This window comes from Quercus suber, unplaced genomic scaffold (assembly GCF_002906115.3).
Source record: "Quercus suber isolate HL8 unplaced genomic scaffold, Cork oak 2.0 scaffold_828, whole genome shotgun sequence".
Lineage (NCBI taxonomy): Eukaryota > Viridiplantae > Streptophyta > Magnoliopsida > Fagales > Fagaceae > Quercus > Quercus suber.
The window spans coordinates 127,877-155,746 of NW_027070258.1; the positions used below are offsets into that span (position 1 = coordinate 127,877).

At 32.2% G+C, this 27,870-nt stretch overlaps 2 protein-coding genes across 2 annotated transcripts; both read left to right on the plus strand.

Moving 5' to 3' along the window:
• The first annotated feature begins 979 nt into the window (after window positions 1–979).
• On the plus strand, window positions 980–8,507 carry LOC111984052 (chaperone protein dnaJ 15). Its single transcript, XM_024015681.2, has 12 exons — window positions 980–1,106; window positions 1,379–1,587; window positions 2,544–2,667; window positions 4,210–4,292; window positions 4,369–4,480; window positions 4,554–4,658; window positions 4,802–4,855; window positions 6,724–6,813; window positions 6,940–7,048; window positions 7,154–7,302; window positions 7,391–7,444; window positions 7,922–8,507. The coding sequence occupies exons 2-12, from the start codon at window positions 1,457–1,459 to the stop codon at window positions 8,156–8,158; spliced, it is 1,248 nt and encodes a 415-aa protein (XP_023871449.1). The 5' UTR covers window positions 980–1,106; window positions 1,379–1,456; the 3' UTR covers window positions 8,159–8,507.
• Window positions 8,508–18,490: 9,983 nt separating this feature from the next.
• On the plus strand, window positions 18,491–19,410 carry LOC111984055 (zinc finger protein GIS3). The gene is made up of 2 exons (XM_065767610.1): window positions 18,491–19,000; window positions 19,032–19,410. Exons 1-2 carry the CDS (start codon window positions 18,522–18,524, stop codon window positions 19,255–19,257), a joined length of 705 nt encoding a protein of 234 aa, XP_065623682.1. The 5' UTR covers window positions 18,491–18,521; the 3' UTR covers window positions 19,258–19,410.
• The last annotated feature ends 8,460 nt before the right edge of the window (window positions 19,411–27,870 follow it).

A 27,870-nucleotide genomic window follows, 5' to 3' on the forward strand; every position in this document is an offset into this window, starting at 1 on the left:
CTACACTATATACTCCACAAATAAAAACATGCCACATGTACATTTAATTTATTAAATGCTAAATTTATGCATTCTATTATTTCAATTACCTAAAATAAATAAATAAATAACTCATTATATTTAGGTAATTGAAATAATAGAAGGAATAAATTTAGCATTTAATAAATTAGATGTACATGTGGCATGTTTTTATTTGTGGAATATATAGTGGAGCAGGAAATGTGAGACAGAAGATTTGGACTCACACATAATACTCATCACACTCCTAGATTTTTTTTTTTTTTTTTATATTTAGTTTTGTTTTTGGATAAACATGGGTTTTTTTTTTTAAAGGAAAAAAACAACAGTAACATGAGTTGTTTAACTTATTTTTCTATTAAAAAAAATAAACGTATAATTACTTTGAAGAAGTGGGTTAGTGGAAGAGTGTTCTTATTTTGTAGACAATGTTTTAGTGCAAGTTAGACATGTATTTTTACCAAACTATCATTTAGTTTTATTTCTACTTAAACCTCGGGATGTAGGGGTATTTTAGAATAAAAAAAATCCAGTCTAAATAGAAGAAGCCTCTTAAATAGTAGTATAGAAAACAGCAGTAACATGGATTGTTAACTTATATTTCTATTTTAAAAAAATAAATGTATAATTACTTTGAAGAAGTTTTTTTTTTTTTTTGGAGAGAGAATTACTTTGAAGAAGTGGATTAGTGAAAAAGTGTTCTTATTTTGTAAGCAATATTATAATGCAAATTAAATATGTATTTTTATCGGATTACCTTTTAATTTTATCTCTACTTAACATAAAAAAATAAAGATATTTTGAAAAAATAAAAAAATTTGGTCTAAATAAAGAAAGCCCATTAGTTAGTAGTACAGAATTTACAGATAAATTTGTCAAAATGGAGAGTACATAACGTGGACCAGACGGTCAGAACAAAAAAATAAAATAAAATTTTTAGACTAATTTCCGTTAGCTGAAAATAGCATAATGTCAATGAGAAGGAGGAGAGCCTTTGAAAAAAAAAATATTTAAAAAAAAAAAAAGTGACGAGCCGAACTTACAAAGAAGACACAGAAATCATTTCATTTCCACACCTTCTGCATTCTGTAAATTCCAAAACCCTAGCTTTCTCTCTCTCTCTCTCTCTCTTTCATTTTTCACTCTTTCTTCTTCGATTAGATCCTTGATACTTGCTCATAGATATTCAATTGTTGTTAGGTCTTGTTTCTAAATTCGATTCCCGAGAAAGTTTAGCGATCCGATAATGCTTTGAATTGCGTGTATTTTGTTGGAAATTAAAAAAAAAATCAAAATTTGACCTCTTTTTCTAGGTTTTGGATTCGTAATTATTGCTATTTATATTGTGGGTATGTTTTAGATTTCATTCCATGATTGGACGAACCGAGAAATAAGATAGGAAATTTCCAGATTTTAGAGAGAGAGAGAGAGTTGGGGAATGGGAATGGGCTCCAAGATGGAAGGAACTTCTGCCCCAGCAAATCGGAGAGATCCTTATGAGGTACTGTCCGTTTCCAGAGATTCCACCGATCAAGAAATCAAAACTGCGTATCGGAGACTCGCTCTCAAGTATGTCTCATTTCTTCCAATTTTTCATTTTTTAGTTTTTTTTTTTTTTAGTTTTTTTTTTTTTTTTTGGGTTTGGTTTTGAGTTTTTCTTTAATGGGTGTTTTGAATTGTGGTTAGTTAAGCCTGGTATGTGTTTAGGGACATTTTGATTGAAACAAGATTGCTTTGGGAGCTTAATTTCTAGCTCAAAGTTAGGTTATTATTGTGCTAGAACAAGATTGTTGATTTGATTTGTGAAATGGGTTTTGGGAGGTTTCTTATATAATCTGATTACAACTGGTTTCTGTGATTCTTGAAGGTTGGTTGGTTGTTTCTTGTTAATTCTCTTGGGGAACAAAACATGGGATTGATGTTGAATTTATTTGTTTGAGATATCTAGGTACTTCTAATTATAATGTTAGGGAGCAATTCGTGAACTAAACTGCGTGATATTCTATGACACAATGCAGCTATTAGTGAAAAGTTGAAGTTGAAGTTTTATTATGGAATCCTTAAAGTAATCCTGTACCATCAGTTCCGTTGCTAGCTGATGATGTTTAGTTGAATTTAATGGATTCATAACTTCAAAAAGGCTTGTGAAATGTATGGAGCCATTTGAAATTCAATGAAAAGAGAAAACAGTCCCATATTATCCTTTTTTCATTAAGTAATGCTCTCTTACTATTCAGTTGTGCTTGGGTAGGGTAAAGAAGGGGAAAAAAAAAGAGAAATGTATACCAAAAGGATAGTTTTCAATGCTATTTGTTAAATTACTGATTGTCCTAAAAACTCAAGTTATTAGGAAATGGTGAATTTAGTCATTTAACTATAGTTATATCACTATTTATCTGTTAAATGTGGTTTTATCTCATTCATACTCACTTAAGTTTGTGCAATCACTTGTTCACTGATGATAGTGATGCTTATCCAATAGATCTTTTGTAAACAATGTGATTTTGGAACCCAATATTGAACAGGTATCATCCTGACAAGAATGCCAGCAATCCTGAGGCTTCAGAACTCTTCAAGGAGGTTGCATATTCTTATAGCATCTTATCTGACCCAGAGAAGAGAAGGCAATATGACACTTCAGGATTTGAGGTGCTTTTCTTCCCACTCTTCTTATTCTGTGTCCAGTTATGTGAAAGTTTTGTGGTGTCTACGCATGTGTGTGTATGAAAATAATAGCAGGAAGGAGTAACATCAACTATAACAAATTCAAGAAACGTTTTAAATTTAGTCTTTGTCTTAATGAATCCTTATACTATCCAAATCTTTCTTTGTTTCTTTTTCTTCTGTATTTTTAGAAGTCCCCTTATATCATTGAGATCTTCTGTTTCTTAAACTGATAGAAGTGTGATACTTTTTTGATTGAAGTAAAACAATGAACTATAACATATATTAAAGCTAACAAGATAGATTTATGTATAGAGATTACATATTTTGAATATGCTGGCATTGAAACTTGCAAATTGAAAGTTAGTGAACAAAATAAGTGGCGAAAATGTGTTTTTTATAATTGATATTTGATCCATGATCATGATGGAGAGAAGTTCATTAGGATATCACCTAGGAAGAACGGGTACTTTATTTGGGGTGACATACCCATATCGTACCCCTGTCGGACTCTTGACATGCCTTAGACTCTTTTGCATGCATGTCCCAGCCATGTCCTTTAAAAAAAAAAATAATTGCAGGACACAGTCGGGACACTAGAACAAGAGGAATCGAATACTCTTTCACAAAACAAAGAGAGCATTCATGCTCTTTAGTAATAATGCACTTGAAAATTAATAAATATGTCTATTCTGGGTTTGTATTCTAATTTTTAAACATCCTTTAATAGTCATGGATTTGCTTTATTATCCATTATTTCTCTTAATTTAATATATATTTAACATTATACGAAAAATAAATGCTTAATTATATGTAGAAAATATAAATAAAAATATTTTTAATAATTATTTAATAAACGTGTTGTGCCGTACCTGTGTCCTATTTTTTTTTTAATTTCTGTATCGCTGTGTTGTACCTGTACCTGTGTCCATGCTTTTCAGGATATCACTCACATTGGTATGGGATGGAAAGGATTTGGGGTATCCATAGCCAATAACTAGAGAAACATTTATTGATAAAGGTTTATTGTTATGGGTGCCGACATGAATGTCATATTTTGACACACACACACGGGTCGAACATCGCAAATTTCAAAATCTACATGCATGTTTTGGCAGTGTTTCAGTTTTTTAGGAAGTTAAAATGCTGCTGATTACTTACATGCCTTTTTGTCTTGATTGAAAAATAACTTTCCCTTTTCATTCTTTTTTGGTTTATTACCTTCGCTGATAAAAGTAATTTCTTTTGTTTTATCTGTCTTGTTTGGGTATTTCAGGGCATGTAGCTTGTCAATGTTTTCTACTTTTATTAGGATTTAGTAATATATTTGTTTCATTTGTCTACTTGGCTTCTCTCTATAATAGCGTATAGATACTTATTATGTATCTAAAGATGCATTCAAGCAGGAAGTTCCGTTCTTTCAATTTCATCATTCCACTTTCCCATGTCCTTCAATTCCCCACTAAAATCCTTTTTGGTGGTTTATCAGATTTTAATGGTACTGGAATCTTATAATAAATTGTTCAGGCTCTTGACACTGAAGGCATGGACATGGAAATTGACTTATCTAATCTTGGTACCGTCAATACAATGTTTGCGGCTTTATTCAGGTGGTATCTTACTTGGTAGATTAGGAGCTATCAGGGTCCTTGAGCTTTTATAACCCCTCGTTTTGTTTGTTTATAGCAAGCTGGGTGTCCCAATTAAGACTACAATTTCCGCTAATGTTCTTGAAGAAGCTCTGAATGGTACTGTTACAATCAGACCTCTTCCAATTGGCACATCAGTTAGTGGAAAGGTGCTTACTTGGTTTCTGTCCTAAAGACCTATACTCTTTGGTATCATATTACTTATTTTACATTCTACTGCAGGTAGAAAAGCAGTGTGCCCACTTCTTTGGTGTTACAATTAATGAGCAACAAGCTGAGGCAGGGATTGTAGTAAGAGTTACTTCAACATCACAGAGCAAATTCAAGGTAAGAAATGATTCTTAGTAAGGTCTTTTGTGCAATTTGGGATGACTATGCCTATGACGCATCTTTACCTCTGCATGTGCATGTACGCTTCTACTTCAGAGTGTTATTTTTTCAAATTGTAACATTAGAACTTGATTTTCCAGTTACTCTATTTTGAACAAGATGGGGGGAATTTAGGTTATGGTTTGGCGTTACAGGTATGTACATTTTATCCGGTTCTTCATCAATCCAGTTTTCTGTTAATCTCATGGCTTGTCCCATTTGCTGTATAAGTTGTGACTGATCTGTCTTCTTTCTTGGGAAAATTGTTGAAGTGCACACAAATTTTCTTTTATTAATGTAGTATTACGAATTCTGTTGCTATATTGGTGTTGCAGGCTGGTAGCATGTCAAAAAAACACGCTAGTTTAGAACAGTAGTATGTAGTATAGAGACATTTTCAGTACTCACTTGATGCTACATGATCTGTTGCGGCAGAAATTGAATTCAGTAATATTATTTTGAATGCCTTTAGGTGTTTTGGTTTGGAATATGCCTGCATCTAGCCCATGTTAGATGTTACAGTTTATACTATTGCAGAATTTCCAGGAGGTTGAGTTCATTGATATTATTTTAAATGTCTTCAGGTGTTTTGGATGAGCATATGCCTGCATTCTGCTCACGTTATAGATTATCCTAATTGCAGAAAAGCAAAAGTTTACAATACTATAACTGATCTGCGCAACCCCCCCCCCCCCCCTTTTTTTTTTTGGCTCCTTTTCTTGTTTGGGTAGAAGTATCAAAGAGAATCTTAGTGTTGACAGAGCTGTGAATTTTGGTGGAGTAGGATATTTGACATACTATATGTTTTGGTTTTTAAGGGGTACATGTTTGAAATTAACTTTGGACTCCAGAGAAGTCAAGTGAAAGAAGTTAAAACTAATGTCTTAGGGCCTTTGGGCTCAGTGTCATTTATTTAGGTGTCCAAATTCTATTGTACTCCTCAATAGCCTTTATTAAAGATAGTCAAAAGTTTCATCAATTTAAGTACTAGAGATATATTGGTTTGGTAACTGTAATTGAGTTGGTGTTTGAGAGAGTGAGGGCTGAATTTGGAGGACACCATTATTTATGAGAAGAACAGCGTTCTGTCCAATAGTTAGGTACTGTGCTATTCTTTTTTGTGATAGCTGAATGGTGAATTACAATAAAATCAAGTTGATGATTGGAATTGGAAGTGGATCTTGAAAAAAAAAAAAAAAATCAAATAATTGTGTGGATCAAGTTTCTGTCACTCTAACGTTGGAGTCAAATAGAGATAATAAATGAGAGATACTTCCCCCCTTCCCCCAAGACAACAAAAAAGAAGAAGCAAATTGCTGCTGAGTGGTGTAAAAGCTTCCACCCATCTACACTGGTAGCAAATGATAGAGTGAGTGGTCTACAATGTCTTATTCTGTGTCAAGTTAGTAGGGAACTAATGACACACTCAAACACACATTCAGTTACATAGTTTAAATGTTCTCAATACACCTTAAACCTGTTAGCCACCTAGGGAAAGTGCTTTTCTTAGTGTATTTCATGGAAAAGTAGCATCCCATAATATGGATTTTCAAAAACTCTCTTTTGTTAGGTAGAATCCATGACTTCACTCTCCATCTTACTCTTACAAGGGAAGGAAGGAGATTTTAATTGCAGTGGAGCTCATTGAATTTTCGAATATAGGATTTTTGTGTGTGTGTGCTTGCGCGCGGAGAATAACACTTTCTGAGATTGCATTTTGGTTCCTTTTTTATTTGGAAATTATCTAGTGAAAATTTTTTGGAGGAAACTTTCTTTCAGGCTTTCAATTTGACTTTTATTAGATTATAGTGCTTATGCTTCCTGATCCTGGAAATTTATTGTATTTTTGCTATTTTTATGATTGATTACCTTCAAGTTTTCCATAAATTCCCTAGTTTGTTGTTCAGGTACCTGTTACTTTCAGGTTCCGTTTTATCAATTACAATGTAATGCTTTAACACCTGTGCAATTGGACTATGTGCACGACTAGAACTAACATGGGATACCATATCTGTTTGTACAGGAAGACAGTGAGAAGACTGGTAAGGTGACATCTGCCGGGATGTATTTCTTACATTTTCAAGTGTACAGAATGGATTCAACTGTGAATGCTGTAAGCATTTACTGCAATCTCTTTATCATTGTCATCATCATTATTTTGAGTGGGGTTGGGATGTGGGTAAAAAGTTTCCATCTTATCATTTCTGAAGTATTGATATCAATCATTCTGCTGTTGCAGCTAGCAATGGCTAAGGACCCTGAAGCTGCTTTCTTTAAAAGGTTGGAAGGTCTTCAACCTTGTGAGGTCTCAGAACTAAAATCCGGCACTCATATATTCGCTGTTTATGGTGTGAACTGATTATATTGTTCCTTCATCTTTTTATTATAGGCTAGTTGTGTATTAGAACTTGTTGGTCCAATTTGTTACATGACTTACTCTGTGATCTGTTCAGGAGATAATTTTTTTAAGACTGCTACCTATACAATCGAGGCTCTTTGTGCAAAGACATATGAGGACACAACAGAGAAGCTGAAGGAGATCGAGGCCCAGATTTTAAGAAAGAGAAATGAGCTACGGCAATTTGAGACAGAATACAGAAAGGTGGAGATCCTTCTGCCTGTTCTGGTCATGATTTTGAATAGTAGGTAGTTGGTGATACAGCTTACAATTTTGATGTAATATTTTGTAGGCATTGGCACGCTTTCAAGAAGTGACCAACAGATACAGTCAGGAAAAGCAGTCTGTAAGTTATACCTTCTCATTGTCCTCATAATTTCCTTTTCACGAAGGGTGTTGTGAGTGCTCTATCACACACACACACACACACACACACACACACACAAAATGCACACGTGCAAGTTCAGCATGGTAGGAGAATAATAAGACTTCTTAATTCTAAGGGTTAATGTGGCAGGCAATTTGTTCATATTTGATATTGACACATTTATTGTTTATTTTATATTTTCATTAACCTGCACTGCAATCTAGCTATATCTATATATATATTCCAATATTAAGTTAAAATTTTAATGATTAAGTTCCAAATAATGGAATAAGCTGTGTGTTTTTCTTATTTCTCCATCTTTGCTCCTGTATTTTTGGCGTTAGTAATTAAATGGTTGAAATGATGCTTTACCATTGGTACCAATATTACTCAAATCAAACTACCTGGTGTTTCTCTTATTTCTTCATTGGACCTCATTTGGATTTTACAACTCAGGTGGATGACCTACTGAAACAGCGAGACAATATTCATTGTTCATTCACTGTAACCAAGGTAGTCAATAGTAGTGGGAGTGGCAGTGGTTTAAGTAATGGGAGTGGTAGCAAAATTGCGGGTGAAGATTCAAAGGTCGAGAGTCCAGTGGATGATGGAAGCTCCGATGGCAAGGATAAGTCAGGTAAAAAGAAATGGTTTAATCTTAACCTGAAAGGAGCTGATAAAAAGCTTGGTTGAGAAGGTATTTGGGTTATTTTTTCTCTTTGGTATTATATGTGTTTGAAAATCCATCCATACATTTATTTATGAAAAAGAAAATCCATCCATACATTCAAATGTTTGGGCCTTCGGGGTGCCGCATACAAAGGCTTTCCTTGTATGTCGTCCAATTTTTCTGTCATCTAGCTTCCACCGAGGTTACTCATCATTGGGTTTTAGGTTCTGTAAAAACATGTGAAATTTAAAGGTATTTGTATTAATATCTTTGTACTCGTGATGCCATTAAGTGAGATACTCATCCAAGTTCATGTAGCATTCTGAACATATTAATTTTGATATTGAAATTATAGATTCATTTGTTTGGTTTTGTTGTAAGAATGAATTCTTCACTAGTTTTACTGCTGATGTTTTAAATCTCCACCTGACAAGTATTTGCGGTTGTGTTGAAAGAAAAGCACTTTTATGAAACAAAAAAGAAAAAAAAGGAAAATAATTCTATAGAGTATTGACACATCCGAAATATCACCCAATTTTTAGAATATGCTCTATAAACAATTGGATGGGCAGTCGTAATTAGAAGCGTCATCTCTACTCGTCGTGGAGACCAGTACCAACAAATGAGTTGTCCTTTTATGTCCCAAAAAAAAAAAAAAAAACCAATGAGTTGTCACGTCTGTGATTATTATCCTAGCATTTAGGGTAAATTACATAATTCATCCTATAGTTTATCTTAAACTAATCCTTAAAATTTTAGAACCTTTACAGTTTGTTTGGATTAAGGGGAGAGAGGAGAAGTAGAATATAGCTCTCTTTTCTACCCCTCAATTCAAATAAGCCATTAATTAGTATTTTAATTCTTAGATTGTTTCAATTTGTTTTGTTATTTATTTATTTTGGAACAGCAGGTTATCATTGATTACAGTTAAATATTAAAGAAAAGTAACTAAAAAATTAAGTTGTATTTGTGACTTATAGGAGTACTTAAAAATCTGTCACATAACCAGGGTACCAGGTAGTGTTTTAGTAGGGGTAAAAAAAAAAAAAAAAAAAAAAAAAAAAATCGGCAGTAATCCCATTGTATTTATCTGCTGGGATCTTTTTAAGCCATTTTGTAAGATTCTTTTGGTGCTAAAATACTGTGATCGCATCAAAATATTTTTGGAGTTTAGACAGGTTATAATTACAACTCATTTAAAATTTTGCTACTTTTTTCAATAGTGGCTCACTGAGGGAATAAATTGAAATTTTTAAAAATATCATCGTTTTAATTGAAACTTTTTCAAATTTAAGGCTTTTAATTTAAACCATCCCCACATTATAGGGGGAATTATGTAAATTATCTTAATATTTACTTATTTTGGTTATCGAAACTTGAAAATTATCTTAATTTTTAATGGATTGTTTGAATATTTATATGAGGGGAAAAATAAACTAAAATGAAATGGATTAAAAATGCTTAAGTGTTTATATTATATATATATATATATATTATTTTCTCTCTATAGCAAGAGGGAGGGGGATTTTGATTACTCAAGTTATCATTGAAGAACGAGATAGTACTATTAAACATTTAACCTCTTAACATTTATGACTTTTGTTATATATCAACTATATATAGTTTAATAAATCAACCAAGGCACTACTAGAAGAGTTGTGTTGCAGAAGAATATAGTATGATTGAATGTCAAAAAGTATTACCACTTTTACATTTGGTTATATGATTACAACTCTTTAAGTAACCCAAGTTGGTTGTTCTGTAGCAGGCGTTTTATTTTTATTTTTATTTTTTTGGGGGATGAATATGAATTTTATTCAACTAACTCTAAAGCGGGGCATATTTAGCCCGTTCTTTTTGTTGGTGTGCTTGTGTTCAAACTTCAAATGTGAGGTTTGTATCTATGTCAAATGTTTGGTGACGGTAAATTATTAATTACAGATTCTTTTTTCTCCAAAGTCAAGCCCATGGCAAAAAGCTTTAAAATATTGAAAGATTGTTATATGAGGTTACGTATTTTAAGGGGGTGAAAATAATATGCTGAAAACTTACCCTTATGTTATTGGAGCCTTTGTGATCGAGTTGCTTAAAGTGTTGATATATGAAATTACAAATTAAATAATATGTTAATTCAGTCATTACCACATGGTGCATTAAGACGCTATTGACTATTGAATATTGATGGAAATATTTCACTGCAATGTTCATGCAAGTCAAGCTCAAGTCACTTTCTTCTTGATGTCTTTTCCTTGAAAATCATTTCCATGTGTCGTCGAATGATTATGAATAAAAGTCCTTGCATATGGTTTTGGTTTAGCGGTTCACTTCTTTTCGGCCATGTAAATTTGGTGGTTCTCAATAAATGTATTCTTTGTCAAATTGAAACTTGAAAGAAAAAGGTTTTATTTTATTATATTAAATTGTAGATTTCACTCTAAAGTCGTGCTTGTTACTGTTTTCAATTTAAATATATTTTAGCGCCCATCTAATGCATTGCATTTGCATATATCTGTGTAAATGATATATAATTATATATAGTAAAAAAAAAATTTTGTTTTTGAAAAAAATTGTATCTTTTTTTTTCTTGCTAATTAAGTAATTTGAAAGGAGATCCATAAAACATATGGTCAAATTCACTTCACAAAAGGGTATTTTAATTCCTAATAAAATTTAGACACGTAAAGAATTATAATGTCCTGTCAAAACCAACAATTAAAAAAAAAAAAAAAAAAAATCATCAAATGGATCTCTCTTCTCCGTGGTTGGACAGGTGGAACATCTTAAAATTTTCCAGTAAAACGTGCACATGGAACATTATATAATCCAACTTGATTTTGGCATATGTACTAAACAATTTGTCTCTACCTATGAATTTAAATTTTAATGATCACTGACTAGACGTTCAACTACCTCAATCATGTTCAAGTGTAAATATTATAAAAGACCTTGTATTATTAGTAGGTTTTTTTTTTTTTTTTTTGGGTTAAAATATTATTTGTAGTTTTCCAATATAAAATTAATTCTAATTAGATTTCAATTAAGAAATTTAATATGTGAAGCAATTTGGACCCACCATTTGAAGTGGGTCCTACGGCTAGAATATTGATGAAGAATTTGGCAGGATCCAACGGCCAGGACCACCCATTTTTAAATATTTATTTGAGGATTTCCAAATCGATCACTGTTAATCACAGTTTGATTGTCGCTTTTGACCAATTATCATGGTCCGCTTGTTCTATGTGACCACCACACATCTATCGGGTTGAAATAGTATATTTTGTGTACTTATTTTAAGGAATGTGCCTCTAATAAGCATGTGATTTATATGTTTGTGAGAGCCAATCTCCATAAGTTGAGTACATAAAATTGTGACTGACAATATTGCTATTGTTGCTACCATTTTTTCAATTTTTTTTTTTTTTTTTGATGATTACCATTTTCTCAATTGGGTCATGCATTGTAGGGTTTACAAATTACAACAAAATGAATTAGTTCTATCAAATTTAGAAGTCTATACATCAAGGGGCCAATTTTAGTAACTCATAAACAAGTTGTGTATGGTAGACATTGATGTAACCACCAAATTGTTTAAACAATGATGTAAGACATTGTTTCTTATAAATGATACCAACACAATAGATTAAACACAACAATAATGAATTCTACTAATAGACTTGAAAACAGTCTTAGGTTATCCGTTTGGGGACTAATTTAGCCACCTTGGGCAAATTAAAAAAAAAAAAAAAAAAAAAAAAAAACCAGATAGCTTGATAGACACATACAACTTAGTTGAACTGCATTTAAAATCAAAACAACTTGTCTTGACTTGTGTTGAATCTAAATATTGTTTATGGTTAAGACCATTTTGTATCTACTTGGACTTTTCCAAGGGACAAATTCCTCCAGAATTCTGGGATTTGTTTATCTAAGGTTCTTTGTTAAAATAAGCACATGATGTAGATTAAGGAAATGCCTAACTCTCTTCCTTATAAGACCAAGTCCCACATGCATATAAATACTATTTCTTTTATTTATATTGCGTTTAAGTTAGATTTCTTGGTTCACTTTCAATGGGTTTATGTCTATCATGCCACTGTTTCTTCATGTGGAAGCTGACTTTGCAGACAGCCCCGTCCCAAGTGGTAGGTTTATTGCCTTGAAATGTAGCAAAAGTGAAGCCCCTTCCGTTTTTGTTTTTTAGTTATTTTTCTTGGAAGTAAAAAGGACATAATGTCCTTGCATCCTTCATGTGAGGCATATTATTAGGAGAAATAAAATCTAGAGTAACAGACATCCACGAAAAATATAAAGGCCGACTTAATTGATTATGTTCCTCTAAATCCAATACCTTTTATTTATTTATTTTTATTTTATAAAAATCTAAATTGAATCTTTCTTAATCTTATCCCACTTATTGTAAGAAAGATTTTTTTTTTTTTAGTATTTATTTTTGGAGTTGCAAGTGAACAATTCAAACATCTCTTCTCAAGTTAAGTGGCAAAGATTAGAAAGAGGAATATATTTGGTTGATATGGAGAGATTAATTGGCTATAACCCATGTGGCATGAGAAGTTGTGCAACTAGAGCTTAGAGAGGGCTGATAGTGTAGTAAGCAAAATAAAAATTTAATGTTTTTGTCATATCATGTGCAGGTGTTCCCCAACTATGTGTGGCTTTGGGTTAGATGTAATGTGGGTGTTTATGTAGCCGTCCAAGTGTCTCACTTTATTAGCAAAGCCAAAGCACATTTAGTTTGTCTTATTGATTGACCAAGACCACCTCTCTCCAGACTCATTTCACGGGTACTTCCATTTGTGTATTTTAAAATTGGATGGAATTCATAGCTATATATGCCTTAGTTTAATGTAGACATTCTAGATGTAATCTAAGCTTAGCTCTCTCTCTGTCTCTATGTTAGAATATTGTTTGATGCTATATAATTAAATTTACTTGCAAGGGTGAGAGATAGAGAGAGAGAGTCACTTCACAATTCACATGACTTAAAGCTAACTCCACCCAACCTCCACCTTTTTATTTAAAAAGAAGTAGGTAGTGTCACTTGGAATACATGGAGGGGCTAATTGAGTCAGACCCACATTTTTTGGGATTGTTTATAAATGCTTTGAACATATCTATAAAAGGGATTTCAACTTGAAAATTAAGTCACATTGAGGGTTATCTTTTTATCCTTTTTGGATCCTTCCAAAGTAATGGTTGCAAAAAGAAACAAAGATGATTAGAAAGTTAATGGAGTTCTAATATGATAGGATCATGTCTCAAATAATCTATACTTAAAATATTAATAAATTTTTTGTATCATTGGCTAAATTTCCTTGATAAGCACAACTTAGTGGGCCATCCTCACGATTTGGGCGATCTTAAAACGATAATATCGGCATCACTTCAATCAACAACAAAAGAAAGAAAAGCATGATTAAGGCTCCTAAAAGTGTATTATATTAGATGGTGGAAAACATTACAAAGTTTGCAAAGAAGCTAAATATATATATATATATATATATATATATATATATATATATATATCCATTCTTAATAAGAAGACAGTTGGTTTTTATTAATCAACAAGATTGGGCAAGTGTGATTGGACAATTCCCTCACCACCCTATACTACATACTTCAATTCAATTCTTTCTTTTCTTTTTTGTAAGTGTGAGAAAGAGAGAGATAGGTTTTCAATGTAGGGTCCAATTTGCCTCAAAACTGGCACATGTGGTCCCAATGTGCCTCAAATGTGCGCGGGACCTACATGAGTTTTGTTCAAACAGTGAGGGACCAATTAGATGAACCCTCCTCACATGTGTTTCAAGAGAAAACCTTGACCCCTATCTATCATCTATCATCTATCATCTATGTTCATCCACTCCCAAACAAATTGATAACACGCTGCTCCCACTCTATTCTTCTTCTACCCAGCATGTTTGAACTTCTAACTTACTCAGCTGTACTGCTTTAAAACCTAAGGACTTTTCAAACTAGAAAAAAAAAAAAAAAATAAATAACTTTTTAAGTTTAAACTCTAATTTGAGTTTGACCCCTCACTTTTTCTGATCCCTTTGAATCAAAGAAAATTCACATTTGAGGTATAATTAATTAGATAAAAAGTAATGAGATTTATATATAGTGAAGAATTTCTTGAGATTAGCCTTTTATTTTTATTTTTTACATTAAAAGCCTTGGATGAAAGACAATTCATATATATATATATATATATAATGAAGCCAAAAATTAGAACTAGACTTATTTGGCCACCTCTGTTCCCAACAACCCCTATAGCAACTCTTTAACCTTTACGAGTATGACACTATGACTACACACATTAATTTTGAGAAGGTCACTTCAATGCGTTTTAATTTCTTTTTGAGCTGAGACCAACTACTTGATCCCCCCCATGTGGCGTGAGAATGGCCCCAACACTGGATTTTTTTCCTAACCTTCTCATCTCAGGAGTGAGAAAGGCCCAAATTAAGAGCTAGCAAAATCATTGGATCCACAACAAAAAGCAAAAAGGTGGTTAGGTTTTGTAGTAAACATTTCTCAATACTAATTAATGGAGATCCTAATCTAAGTCCAAAATCTATGTGCATTATTATGATTTCAGACCACCAATAATCCCATGTTAGGGACTTAAAAATATGGGTCCCACATTAATTATAGATGAATGGGTCATCACAACCATCACATTTCTTACCTGCTTAAACAAATTTTGATGATTTGAAAATTTTAGTGAAATATACAAAAAAAGTATAATATCTATAAGCTTTCATCACTCGCTGGCCGCCATGATTCGCGAGTTGACATCTGGTTTTACCAATTATATAGCTTAATATATTGATAAACTATATTCTTCTCAAAAAAAAAAATGATAAATTATATGTGAGTTCTAGTTAGTTATTGTGCAGCAAGTTTTAAATCCTATTATAGCTATACACAATTAAAAATGCAATTGAAGTCTAGACTTAATAGTAATGAGTAATTATCATGAAATAGACACCAAAAGTTTTAAATCCTATTGAATCTATAAAAGATATAAATATATATATATATATATATATATATATATAAAGATTGACATCTGATCGGCAAGTTGACAAAATCTATAAAAGATATAAATATATATATATATATATATATATATATATAAAGATTGACATCTGATCGGCAAGTTGACATCTGATTTTACATGTTTTATTAAGCTTCATTGATAAATATACATGTGAGTTGTAGTTAACTCAATTTGTAAAATTTGTTTCCCAAAAAAAAAAAAAAAAACAAAAAAATGATGTTTTGACTTAATAGTAATGTTATTGATAAATTTTAAATCCTATAATATTTATACAAAAAAGATACCAACTGAAGTATTAAGTTGATGGTAATAAATAATTATTAATTTATTGTGAAATAAACGCTAGAGATTTTAAATATTATTGCATTTATAAAAAAAAAAAAAAAAATAGTATATAAAAATGAACTGCACCTGTTGATGGTGGTATTGATGATTAATTATCCGATCTAACGGTCGAAAATGGTAAAAGCATTCACCTCCAAAGATGATCCAGATAAGGGGGATGATGGGAATTTGATTATATGGGAAAATTTGACTAAGTAATAAGAAGGGTTTGAATAGAAGACACATGAGAAAGAGGGGACAAGGTGGGTCATGTTTGGAGTTGTGATGAAGACTTTGGAAAGAGCTTTTGAAATAACAACAATTCATATTATTATGCTCTTTAAGTGGGAGATTACAAAGCCAAAGCTCTCTCTCTCTCTCTCTCGTAGTTAGTAAGATTCGGAGAGATCTCTCCCTAAGAAAGAAAACCAATATAGAAATATAGATTTCAACGTCAATCACGCAAACATCCTAAACAATTATTCATCATCATCAACACGTAATGGTGGGGTCCAAATTGTAAGTTGTAAACACACCTGAACATTCATATTCATTCATTTCAAACATACACTAGAATGAAAATTATATATATATGATAACCTTTCAAACAAGCTAGTATAATAACTTAAATATTATGTGTCTTTTATGGCCGATCTAGCTTCCCTTGTTGACTTTATTAACAAAACTGCCATCATTTATATAGTAGAAAGAGTGAAAGGGTTGTTGTAATGTGAAACATGAGTATCTACTTCAAGATATGCAAGATAAATACGATGGTGACACATGGGCCATGCAGAAGTGATTAATAATGGGACAGACGGTGTTAGATCTGAGTTCTTTATCTCTCTCTCTCTTGCTCTCTCTCACTCACTCTTAGTTTTTTATTTATTTTATATATATATATATAGAGAGAGAGAGAGAGAGAGAGAGAGAGAACCCTGGAAATGGATACTATGAAAGTGCTGCATGCATGGATGCTTTGACTTTATTTGTGATTGAGAGAGAGTGTGAGAGTGAGAATAGTAGTGTTGTTACTTGTTAGTGGGTACCGGTGTCGGCTCCTAAGATTGAGCCAAGAGAGAGAGAGAGAGAGTGAGCGAGCGAGTGGAGATTAGAAATGGAAAATAAAATTACAACAGGGAATGTGACAGAACTCAACTGTGAAGTTTTTGGACATTTTATAGTAGCTGCAGTAGGAACAGAGATTAAGGGAGTTTCACTGTGTCTCATTGGAGTTTGTTCCACTTCCACCATACGTCTGAGGTTACGCCATGTGAGGTTACAAAATTACCCTATTTTCGATAAATGTGTAATAACCTGATCTTTTAAAATCAAACCACACGTTGAAATGACTGTCAGAAGTGAATAATTTTTTTTTTTTTTTTGGTAATTTTTTTTAAGGAACTATCAGTATAATTTTTCTATTTGGATGTTGCTATAGTAGTAGCTTAACAGTTTTCGGACTAAGAAGCCACACTACTTGTTGATAAGCTAAGTAAGCAGCTTGCAGGTGAAATGTAAAAGACCGCAACACGCTGCTAGCTGTGGGGAGACTTGAACCGCCTTTGCCATTAGGCTGCCAATGTGTTGGCAAATAGTGAACAATTATTTTCAAATAAATCTACCAATTTTTTTCGACCAATTGATCATATCAAAATTATGGTAAAAGTTATGATATAAAAATTGTTTCACAGAATTTTTCATTAACAACTTAATGGAAGGTTGGTTCTGAAGCAATGTTGTGGAGAAGCCTCAAGCGTGGCAAGGGCAATATTATAAAAGAGTTACGTGTCCTGCATGCACTGGCTAGGAGGTGTGATCAACTGAGTTTTCTCTTCTTTTTTTGCCAACATCAACTGAGTTTGAGTAGAGCAGATTATTCTAGGTTCGAATTTTATATTTGAACAAAGAAATTTTCTAAACTTCTGATTGATCATCTTACCAAAATTTGTATCATCAACGAGTGAAGCTAGTGGCTTATTCCTCCAAAAAAAGGGACCAAAATAAAAATTAAAGTAAGAAAAAGGCAAGTGGCCCATAACATCCATTGTTTTTTCTGACCTAATTTCATCAAGTTCCCAAACTTAGTGGACAAGGCAGAGAAAGGAAAAAAAAAAAAAAAAAACCCTCCAATCGAATTAACCTCTCCCTCTCTCTGCTGTAGTTAAAAAATGATACTGCTTTGCATAGGATGATAAGTAATGGTATGTTATGTATACTTACCAAAAAAACAAAAAAACAAAAAAAACAAAAAAGTGTATGGACTATGGAATGGTACAATTAGACCCACGGAGGGGGTGTTACCAAGTTAGTAACGCCAATTCAACGGTTCATATGAATTTTGATACTGCCAAACTGTCGAAGTTCACTGAATTTTGAAGTAATACTATATGTTGTGATTGGTCAGAAACACAAAAGAAAGGGGGAAAAAAAACCAGAAGCAGCTTTGACTCGAGTAGACAAATCCAATCATTTTATACCTCGACCCGTACTATACTCTCATCACATGCATCACATTCCATCCCCATTACCCACTTCATTAATAAACAATAAACAATACGTTTACCGATCAGTGTATAATTATGATCAAATAGCTTTTCAACCAAATATTTAAGACCAAATGGGGCATTATTAAAAATCAAGAAGAGGGTAATCTGGCAATTTAACCCTAAACAAAAAGAGAAAATGGAAAGAAAGAATCGGCAAATCAAGTATAATATTCTTCAAAGGGTCCCCCCGAGTGTTCTCGGGTCGTGTTCCCAAAATTACACACTTTCTTCTCCTTGGGATGTCCGCAACCATCTCTCTCTCTTTCTCTTTCTATCTCTCTTTCTTGCCTCTACACTGTGTACACATTATCAAAACCTTTTTATCTTGTATATATACCCCACACATGCAACAACTCTCTTAACATCCTCATTTTCCATCTCTCTCTCTTTCTCTTTCTCTCTCTCTCTCTCTCTCTCTTTGTTACACACATGGCAGAGCTAGACTACCAAACAAAACCAAGCAATAACACTAACACCACCACCAGCACCACACGCTTAAAACTCTTTGGCATCAACGTCCAAGAAGATGAAGACCCTGTAGAGTCCACCAAATCCCCATCTGGGTCATCGGAATCAAGCTCTTTCCCTCCCTCCGGTGACCGGAAATACGAGTGCCAGTACTGTTGCCGGGAGTTCGCAAATTCACAAGCACTTGGTGGGCACCAAAACGCTCACAAAAAAGAGAGGCAACAACTCAAACGTGCCCAGTTACAAGCCACTCGAAACGCCGCCGTTGCCTACGTCCGCAACCCCATAATCTCAGCTTTCGCTCCGCCACCTCACCTCCTCGCTCCGCCTGGCTCCGTCGTAGTCCCAGGTGGCTCAGCTCAGCCTTCATGGGTGTATGTCCCACGCGCCGCACCGCCCTTCCACGTGTCACATGGGAGCGTGTTCACAAATAATGTAATGTGCTGTTAGTGTTATTTCTAGTAGTAATAGTAGTAATAGTACGAATGGTAGAGGAGGAGCAGGGATGTTATCGTATGGTGGTGGTGTAGGGGATTCGTCTGCATTTTCCATGGGCTCTCAGTTTGCACAGGCCCGGACCCATAACAGAGTTGATGGGCCATCGTTGAGTAGGTTCTCCAAAGGCGATGGTGGGCCCAGTTTTGATGAAGCATTGGGCTTGGACTTACATCTCAGCCTTGCTCCGGCTGCACCTTAGGCTCGGCTCGGCTCGGCTTGCCTTGACTTGAATAGATGATTTAAGGTTTACCAAGTGGTTTGGGTTTGGCTCCACTCACGAGCTTGATGTTTATCATCTCAAATCGGATCTTGTACATTTTTCCACAATTATTTATTTATTTTTTTCTCTTAAGGAAGTGATTTGGATAGCACATTGATCATTAACCATACTTTTTGCAGTTTTCTTTTAATTTTTATCATTCTTTTCTTTTGAGTTCTTTCTTTCTTATAAGCTATAAACCTACCCTCACATATAAATTTTACACAGTTGTGGGACCTACGTGTTAGGAAATAGATGATGTATGTGAGTCGTGACAGATTCACAAAAATACATTAAAATAATCCAATGGAATCGACGCCATTCAATAGGGTTTAATTTTGAAAGTTGAATTTTTTTGATTTACACTTAGAGAAAAATGAATAATTACTCTAATTAATTTACTTAGTTACATTATTTGTAAAGAATCCCAAAAAGTAAACTATATAAACAAAATGTACAAAAGGAAGATGTTAATTTTATGATTTTATGCACAATGATTAGTATTTCCCATCATTTGAAACCACATAATTTTTTGGAGATCGAAATTGAGATTAAGCTATAACTTAACTGATTAGAGATAGCCTTTTCAGTCTCTTTACAGTCTAGACTACTGATGCATTAATTTCTTAATCGGTAGAAAGGAGAGCTAAATGTTTATACTTGTCTCACAAATTTGTTATAAAGTAATAGTTTAATACACCATTTGGTTGCTATAGAAGAAAAGGAAAAAAGAAAATTAAAGGAAAAGAAAAGACAGATACTAGGAAAAGAAGAAAAACAAAGGGAATTTATACATGTGAAATTTTAGCTTCCTTTTTAGATCGGAAAAAGTACAATGAATAAGAAGGAATATTTGATAATGTTCGCTAAGTTTTTCTGGATGTTGTAAATGGTTCTAAAATTCTGTAATTTGAGATTTACAATATTAATTAATCTCACAATGAACTAAATTCTGTATTTGTTGAAGTAAGTCTTCTACTCATGGAAAATTGTAGTGTGATATTCTTCAAAAAGTCGACGTTTGAGGCATACTAAAAGCATTTCATTACCTACTAGACTTTTTGAGGCATATAAACTTCAGTTAATGAATTGGCATTTCTTTTCTTCTTAGCTTATCAGTTACATGTTAGAACAAGAATATCCATTGATGTCTTTTTAACGAATATTAACTTATATTATCTATTTTATTTAAGAAAAATGATATGTCCACAATATTTTTACAATAAATTTTAAATAGCAGGTTGTTACTGGTTGTAAATTTTGAGGCAAAAAAGTAATCTTAGTGTTAAGTTCAAATTTGAACCAATAACAACTAACCATTTATGATTTATTGTAAAAATGTTGTGAAAATATTGTGAATGTAACATCTTTTATCTACAGATATACCCCATGATTCTAGAGAATTTAGTTGAAACTTTAAACATATTATGGAAATTGCAAAAGCAAATCAAAGGGTTTTCCAGTGGTGCACAAACTTTTTTTATTAAATTTTTTGTATCATACTTATATAATATTAAGTCTTAACCATTCATCTATATTATAAAATAGATATTAAATAAGAAAATATATATATTAACGTTTAAGATTATATATGTATGGTACATATAAAAAAATGTATATTGTAGAATATATCATCAAAATGAAATATCTGATGACAATGTCAAAAGGATTATTTTACAATAATAGTTCGTTTTTAATTGGCCAATTGACATTTTGTAGTAATTCTAACAGAGAGACTTTTAAGTTAGAATCCATTTTATCCACTTAAAATGTAAAATAAATAAACAAATTTTAATTGTGGATCTTTCTAATTACATTCTAATTTTAGCAAAGTATTTTTAAATTTTAAATACACTTAAATTTTGTGCCAAGTACCATTCCAATTATATTTTAATTTTGTGTCAATTCTCTTCACATGTAAACTCATAAATCTAAATTTAGGAAATATAATAAGAATCATATATAATTTATCAACCTTTTTTTTTTTTTTTTTTTTTTTAATGTGTTCCTTAAAAATTAATCGTCTTTTTAATAGATTCATAACAAATAAATTTTCATAACTTCTTCAAAAAAATAATAAACATGATCTAAATTCATTAATTGTATACATCACAATAAAAAAAAATGTTAAAAACTAAGAATACGTAATTAGTTCGATAAATTGCATTTTTTTTTGGGTATTAAAATGGAGCCAAAAAAAAATTACATACTATAATTAATGATATCCTTATAAGGTTCTTTAAAAAAAAAAAAATGGTTTTTTTTTTGAAGTTGGTAAAAATTCAAAAAGGTGTATGATTGTGGTGATTCTTAATTATGATTTTAGTGATTCATCATATATATATATATGAGAAATGATATGTCTATAATATTTTCACAACAAATTTTAAGTGACAGGTTGTTACTGATTATTATTGTTAAGGCAAAAAAGTAATCTTAGTGTTATGTTCAAATTTAAACTAATAACAACTAACCATCTATAATTTGTTGTAAAAATATTGTTGACATAATAACTCTCATATATATATATGATTATAGTGATTCTTAATTATATCCATGCATATATAAGAAATTATAAACTCAATAGTAGTACTGTCATCCAACAAAGAATATTGTACTTAACATATTTATTTTAGGTGTTTTTTAGATGTTTTGTTTGTAAATCCAGGAGGTTCTTTGCAGTAGCATTTTGTTTCTTTTTAGATCTTTTGTTTGTAAATCCAAGAGGTTCTTTGCAGCAGCACTTTGTTTCTTTTTAGAACGAAAATTATCATCATTAACACTATGTATTCATTACCCCTAAAAATTTCAAGTTGTAGAGACACTATTATTGTGATCTTGTCTTTAGCTTTAGCCATGGGATTTTTAGCAATTAGGCAAAGACAAGGTGGGTTTCTCCATTCCCATCGCCATCGCCATCCCCATCTAGGCAACTAGAGTCTAGAGGTCCATCCCCATGACTAGCTTAGGACAAAATATTAATTAAGACTTCAAGGGGGCTCTATCGATATCTAGTTTAAGCTATAAGAGTATTAACATTCGGGAATGCAAAAAAAAAAAAAAAAAAAAAAAAAAAAACATATTTCACATATTTAAATATCACTCTATCTACTTTCTCAACTCATTTTATTACTCATTCTATATCTCAGTTTTTATTTTTACATACAACCCAATAAAATAATACAAACTACTTAATAAAATAATAAAAAGAGCTATTCTCTCTCTTTTTCCTCACTCTCTCTTTTTCTTTTCACAGACAACCACAAGATTAAAAAATTAATTTTTTCTGTAGTTAGTGGGTATAATTTTTTGTATCTAGTAACTTGGTTGTGGTATGCTTTTAATGGTTTGAATTGTAAAATAGCAACATGGGAGTTTTACACTCCCCCATGTTAGTGCTCTAGGCACAATAAATTGTCACTCACCAAAGGAAACAAAAGATGCATCCATGATGCTTGGTTCTTTTGAATGATGGATATGAGTAGGACAAGAAGGATCATTACTCCTCTGGTTCGAATCTATGAAGAGAATTAACTCATCTCTTTGGTCATGAGGTTTTTTCAAGAATATATAGTGAAACATGGGAAATAAATTAACTAGGTTATGTATAAAATGAATATAAAAATATTGATTGTAATCATCTCTTGATAATGGGGAACATGCCTCAAGAAAGAAGCAAATATTCTACCAAACCTAGCTCTAATACCATCTCAATCCCATTAAAATTTTCATAAAATATATAACATAAGTACAGTCTAAGTTCTTTGATGATTATGAGGATTAGTCAGCTTACGAGGGATTGGCGCTTAATTATCCTAGAGATGTAAAGTTGTACATATGACTAGTAATATGGGGTTTGGCTCCTCTTCATCACAAAAAAAGGTTATAGAAATTCAATTATTTTTTTATATGTTATTAAACTATTTCCTTTCAACACCAAACAACAATTAATTAAAGTTTGTCATATGACCGGTATTAGTCAAGAGAGAAATTGTTGTACCATAAGACATCGCCATTTGGTGATATAATCCAGCTGAATTGAAAATTAAATGTTAAAATATTTTTCAACATGGCAAACTCTTTTTTTTTTTGGGGGCAACGAACAGAAACTTGTATAACGACATTCATGTGGCTAATTTTCATTCGTTAAACTACTTAAAAAAAAAAAAAAAAATTTATTTATACAGTTCTCATATAATTTTTAGTATCTGTAATGTGATGGATTTGATATTTTAATCGGGCCACGGAAACAAAATGGAGATCCTGTTACGTTTTAAATAATGAAGATCATTTAGCCAATCCCAGTTGTATACTGTTAAGTGTTAACTTTTCTAATACGATGTCGATTACAAGAAGAAACCTTGCAAAATAATTATATCTTTATTTTTAAGCTGGAAGGTGCCGTAATACCAGGGAGAAAATGCAAGTTCTGATACATTTTTTCTAAAAAAAAAGAAAGGGATTTGATGTGAAGGTAGCTAGACGAAACTGCAAAAATCGTTCCGAACACTTTCTGCAATAAAATAAATATTGATGAATCAAATTTAATAACCTTGCTTAAGGCATGAAATCTGGGGGTATTGGGTAGGAGTAATTCTGGTTTGGGAGTCACTTTTCATAACTGATGTAAAAGTAAAACAACAGACAGTCCAAACTTTCTTTCAATAGAGGAATCTTATTAAGTCACAAACCCAAGAAGTTTAGAAGGTAAAAACTAAAAAGACATAAAGAGCATCCGCATTTGGATGGCTATATGCCAAATGCAAAGCACATTTGGCATACAAACCCAAAACACACCTAGCAGCTGAAAGGCCATATGTGAAATGCTAAAAAAATTTTGGCATATTGCTACAGTACTATCTTAAATGTAAGATGGTACTGTAGCTTAATGTTATAAAAAAAAATAATTTTTTAATCCTCTCTCCTCATTTTTAACCTGCGAATTTCTCTCTCATCTCTCATTATTTCTGTTCTTTTCTCTCTCTTCCTTCTCTCTTTCTCATTTGCTCTCTGATCTCTTCAAACTCAAGACCCCGTGGCTTCCTCAACGGTGGAATCGGATGGGTCAGCGTGAGGGCTCCGATGGCTCCGATGGGTTTGAATCGGCATGAGGGCATTGGTGAGCCTGAATGGGTTTGGATCGGCGTGAGGCTCCGGTGGTGGGGTTTTTTTTTTTTTGGGTTTGGATCGGCGTGAGCCATCTGGCCAATGAAACAGCCAAAGCTCCCTTTGATGATTTCCATGATAAAATAAGTTGGTGCTTAAAGCACCGACTTTATGCAGTACTAGCATTTTAGCACTTCTAAACTCATCACTTTGCACCGAAAGAAGGAACCCATGTTTTTTGACCATTTTGATGAGTTTAATTATATAAATATAAATATGGGTGGGAATAATTCTAGAATAATTCAATTTGGTGCTGGCTTGGCATGCATTATATATATATATTTATCTTGTTTTCATGGCTACACGTAAGCTTTGTTTAACCCACAAGAATGAGTTTAGTTGCTGATTTGTAAGAAGCACGTTTGTAAGATTAATTGCTCTCCCCATTATATCCCCCAACAAAATCTCTCAAAATCATTCGTGTTTGGACAGCAACCAACTCTTTTTTTTAAAACATTAACATTAACCCTCTTCATTATAGGAGACAATGAAAGCTTCTTCTTTTTTTTCTTTTTTTTCTTTTTTTTTTTAATGTTTGACTTAACACTACACTTATGTCACCTCATCCAATCAAATTACTGAGTTTAAACTGTTGGGCAAGACTGGTCTGCATGTGATTGGCCCCACATTCCCATCACCTCCAACTCCAACTCCAACTCCAACTCCAGCACCAAGTCAATACATTATATGTTAATGTTTGGGTGAAAAGAAGGCACCAACAAACCATCAAGGGGGTTAGTTGGAGTTATTGAGGACTAGAAACCTTGCAATGATGTCTCACCTTCCTAGAATGGAAAAGTAAATATAAAATAATAATAAAATCTTTTTCTTGAATCTAGAATTATTTTATATATACTTTTTTTCTCTCTCTCTTTTCTCCTTTCTTTTATAATTAATTTCTCTTCTAAAAATCAAGGCAAATATCATTTGAATTTTACTATCTTTTTGTCACCAAGAAAAACATTTAAAGAGACTTATACCAAAAGATAAAAATCATTGCAATCCTTACTAATTAAATGCTTAACTATTCATGTCATTTATTGAAAGAAAAGGAAGAAAAAATTAATTAGCAAGTTGAAGAAGCCAAACCAAAGGACTAGCTACCACATTGTCAATGCATTATTAACCTAAGTAATTGTTTTTTCTATCATCTTGGAATCGTACCTCATTCTCATGTCCAAGTCTTTACCCTATACTTATTACATTTGTTTATAGTCTATAGTGATCATTGAGATTGAATAACGAATGCACTCAAATCTTTTTTTGAAAGTAATTGTTTACAAAGTCTCGGTAAAAGGAATAAGTGATAGTAATTAAATAAAATGCTAAATATTTTACACTTTATTATATTAAAAAAATATCTACAAACTGACGTGGTAATTAATGCTTGATGACCATAATATTATATATATATATATATATAAATTTTTTTTAATTTTAAAATCGACACAATAATGTTTAATATTTTTATAGTAAAATTTGTAATATCACTTACATTTAACATTTTTTTAAAACAAATTTTTTCAATGGAGAAGAGGAAACTATTGAAGGAAATTATAAAAACCACATATATGGCCGGCGCATAATTAAATTAAACTGTAAAATTGTGATTTTCAATTCTATTTTATATGACCTTTCAAAAACCAACATATTAGACCCACAATTAGTTGAAGACTTTGGAATTGGAGTTTGAACATGGAGTAGCCTAAAAAGTTAAAAATAATCATGAGGGTTAGCCATAAAAATTAGTCAAAGTAAAAAGATATTTTGAAAATTCTGGGCGAAAATGAATGTTTTATTGCGATGTTATACTCTTTGGATTTATTTATCTATTTTCATTTCTTTAAGGTTAGTATCCAATTTGTTTTCAGATGGATGATTGAGACAACGGGAAAATCACAAAAATAGAATAAATCTACCTCAAAAAAATTTAAGAAATCCTAAATTGTATTATCGCAAAAATAGGATTTTTTTTTTTTTTAAAGGTTTATGTTAAGCACAAAATTAAGTTAAAAATAGGAAAAATGAAAAAAAAAAATATATATATATATATATATATCTATGCACACTAAAAAAAATCTTAAAACTAACGAGACATTGATATAACTTTTAATCCAAAAATTATACCAAAAAAGGAAATTATCATAAATATTAAATTCAAATCAATAAAGTAGTGTAGATCCTAGAAGTATGGCCTTTATTTTTTTATCCCTACATTGATTCTTTTCACGTCGTCAAATTTTCGTATTTTTTTTTTTTTATCACTGACTTCGAGGATTTTGAAGTCAGTCTCTCACTTATTGTCATTTACTCTTTAGTTTTCTTTCGTGGTTTACTAGCTATAAGCATCCACNTTCCTCTTCCTCTCTTTTCTCCCTCATTACCGGTTTCAACCCAGCCACACACACACACACAGCCAACCCATCACCACACACACACAGAGCCAACCTCTAGCACCGGTTTCATCACACACAGCCAAACCCATCACCACACACACACACACACAGAGCCAAACCCATCACCACACACACACAGAGCCAACCTCTAGCACCGGTTTCATCACACACAGCCAAACCCATCACCACACACACACAGAGCCACACAAACAAAAACAAAAACCCAAAACAAAAACAAAAAACAAAACACAATCCAAGAGTTTCAAACCCAAAAAAAAAAAACCCACCACCGGAGCCCTCACGCCGATCCAAACCCATTTAGGCCACACCGACCACCACACACACCGATCCACCTATCCACTAGAGCCCTGCTCATATCATTGGTCTAACCTAAATTAATTTTTCTATCTATATATATATATATATATATATATATATAAATGGTTTTGGCTAGCTAATGAGGCCTAGAGGATTAGGATTCGACCTATGGTTTGTATGTTACACTTCTATTTTCAGCTTATTTAATTTATTTATTTTTTATACTAACTTTTAAAAAAAAAAATTGCTATTTTTAAGTACAACAGTTTATTTTTAAAATCCTATAAACCAATCCAATATATATAGACAAGATTTTTAAATTGATAGATGCATTTGGTTTTCCTTTTTAAACAATGATAAATGCATTTTTAAAATTTTGAGTTTGGTGACTGGTGTTTCATTAATTGAAGGAGAGATCTAGAGCATCAAAGTAGGGTGTGCGAGCATAATCATATATTTGAAAACTTGTGCACTTGAATATGTTTGTTTTTTCTTCTTTCTTTTGGGGCCTTTTTGACATATGAGAATGAGAGTACATAAAGAAAAGTATAACTCTCGGCGGTTGGTAAAGAGGAACTGAGAAAATCAAAACTGATTCACACAACTTTTTTTTTTTTTTTTTTTTTCCTCTTAAAATATAATATTATTAGCTGTGAGTTGGACCCATGAATTC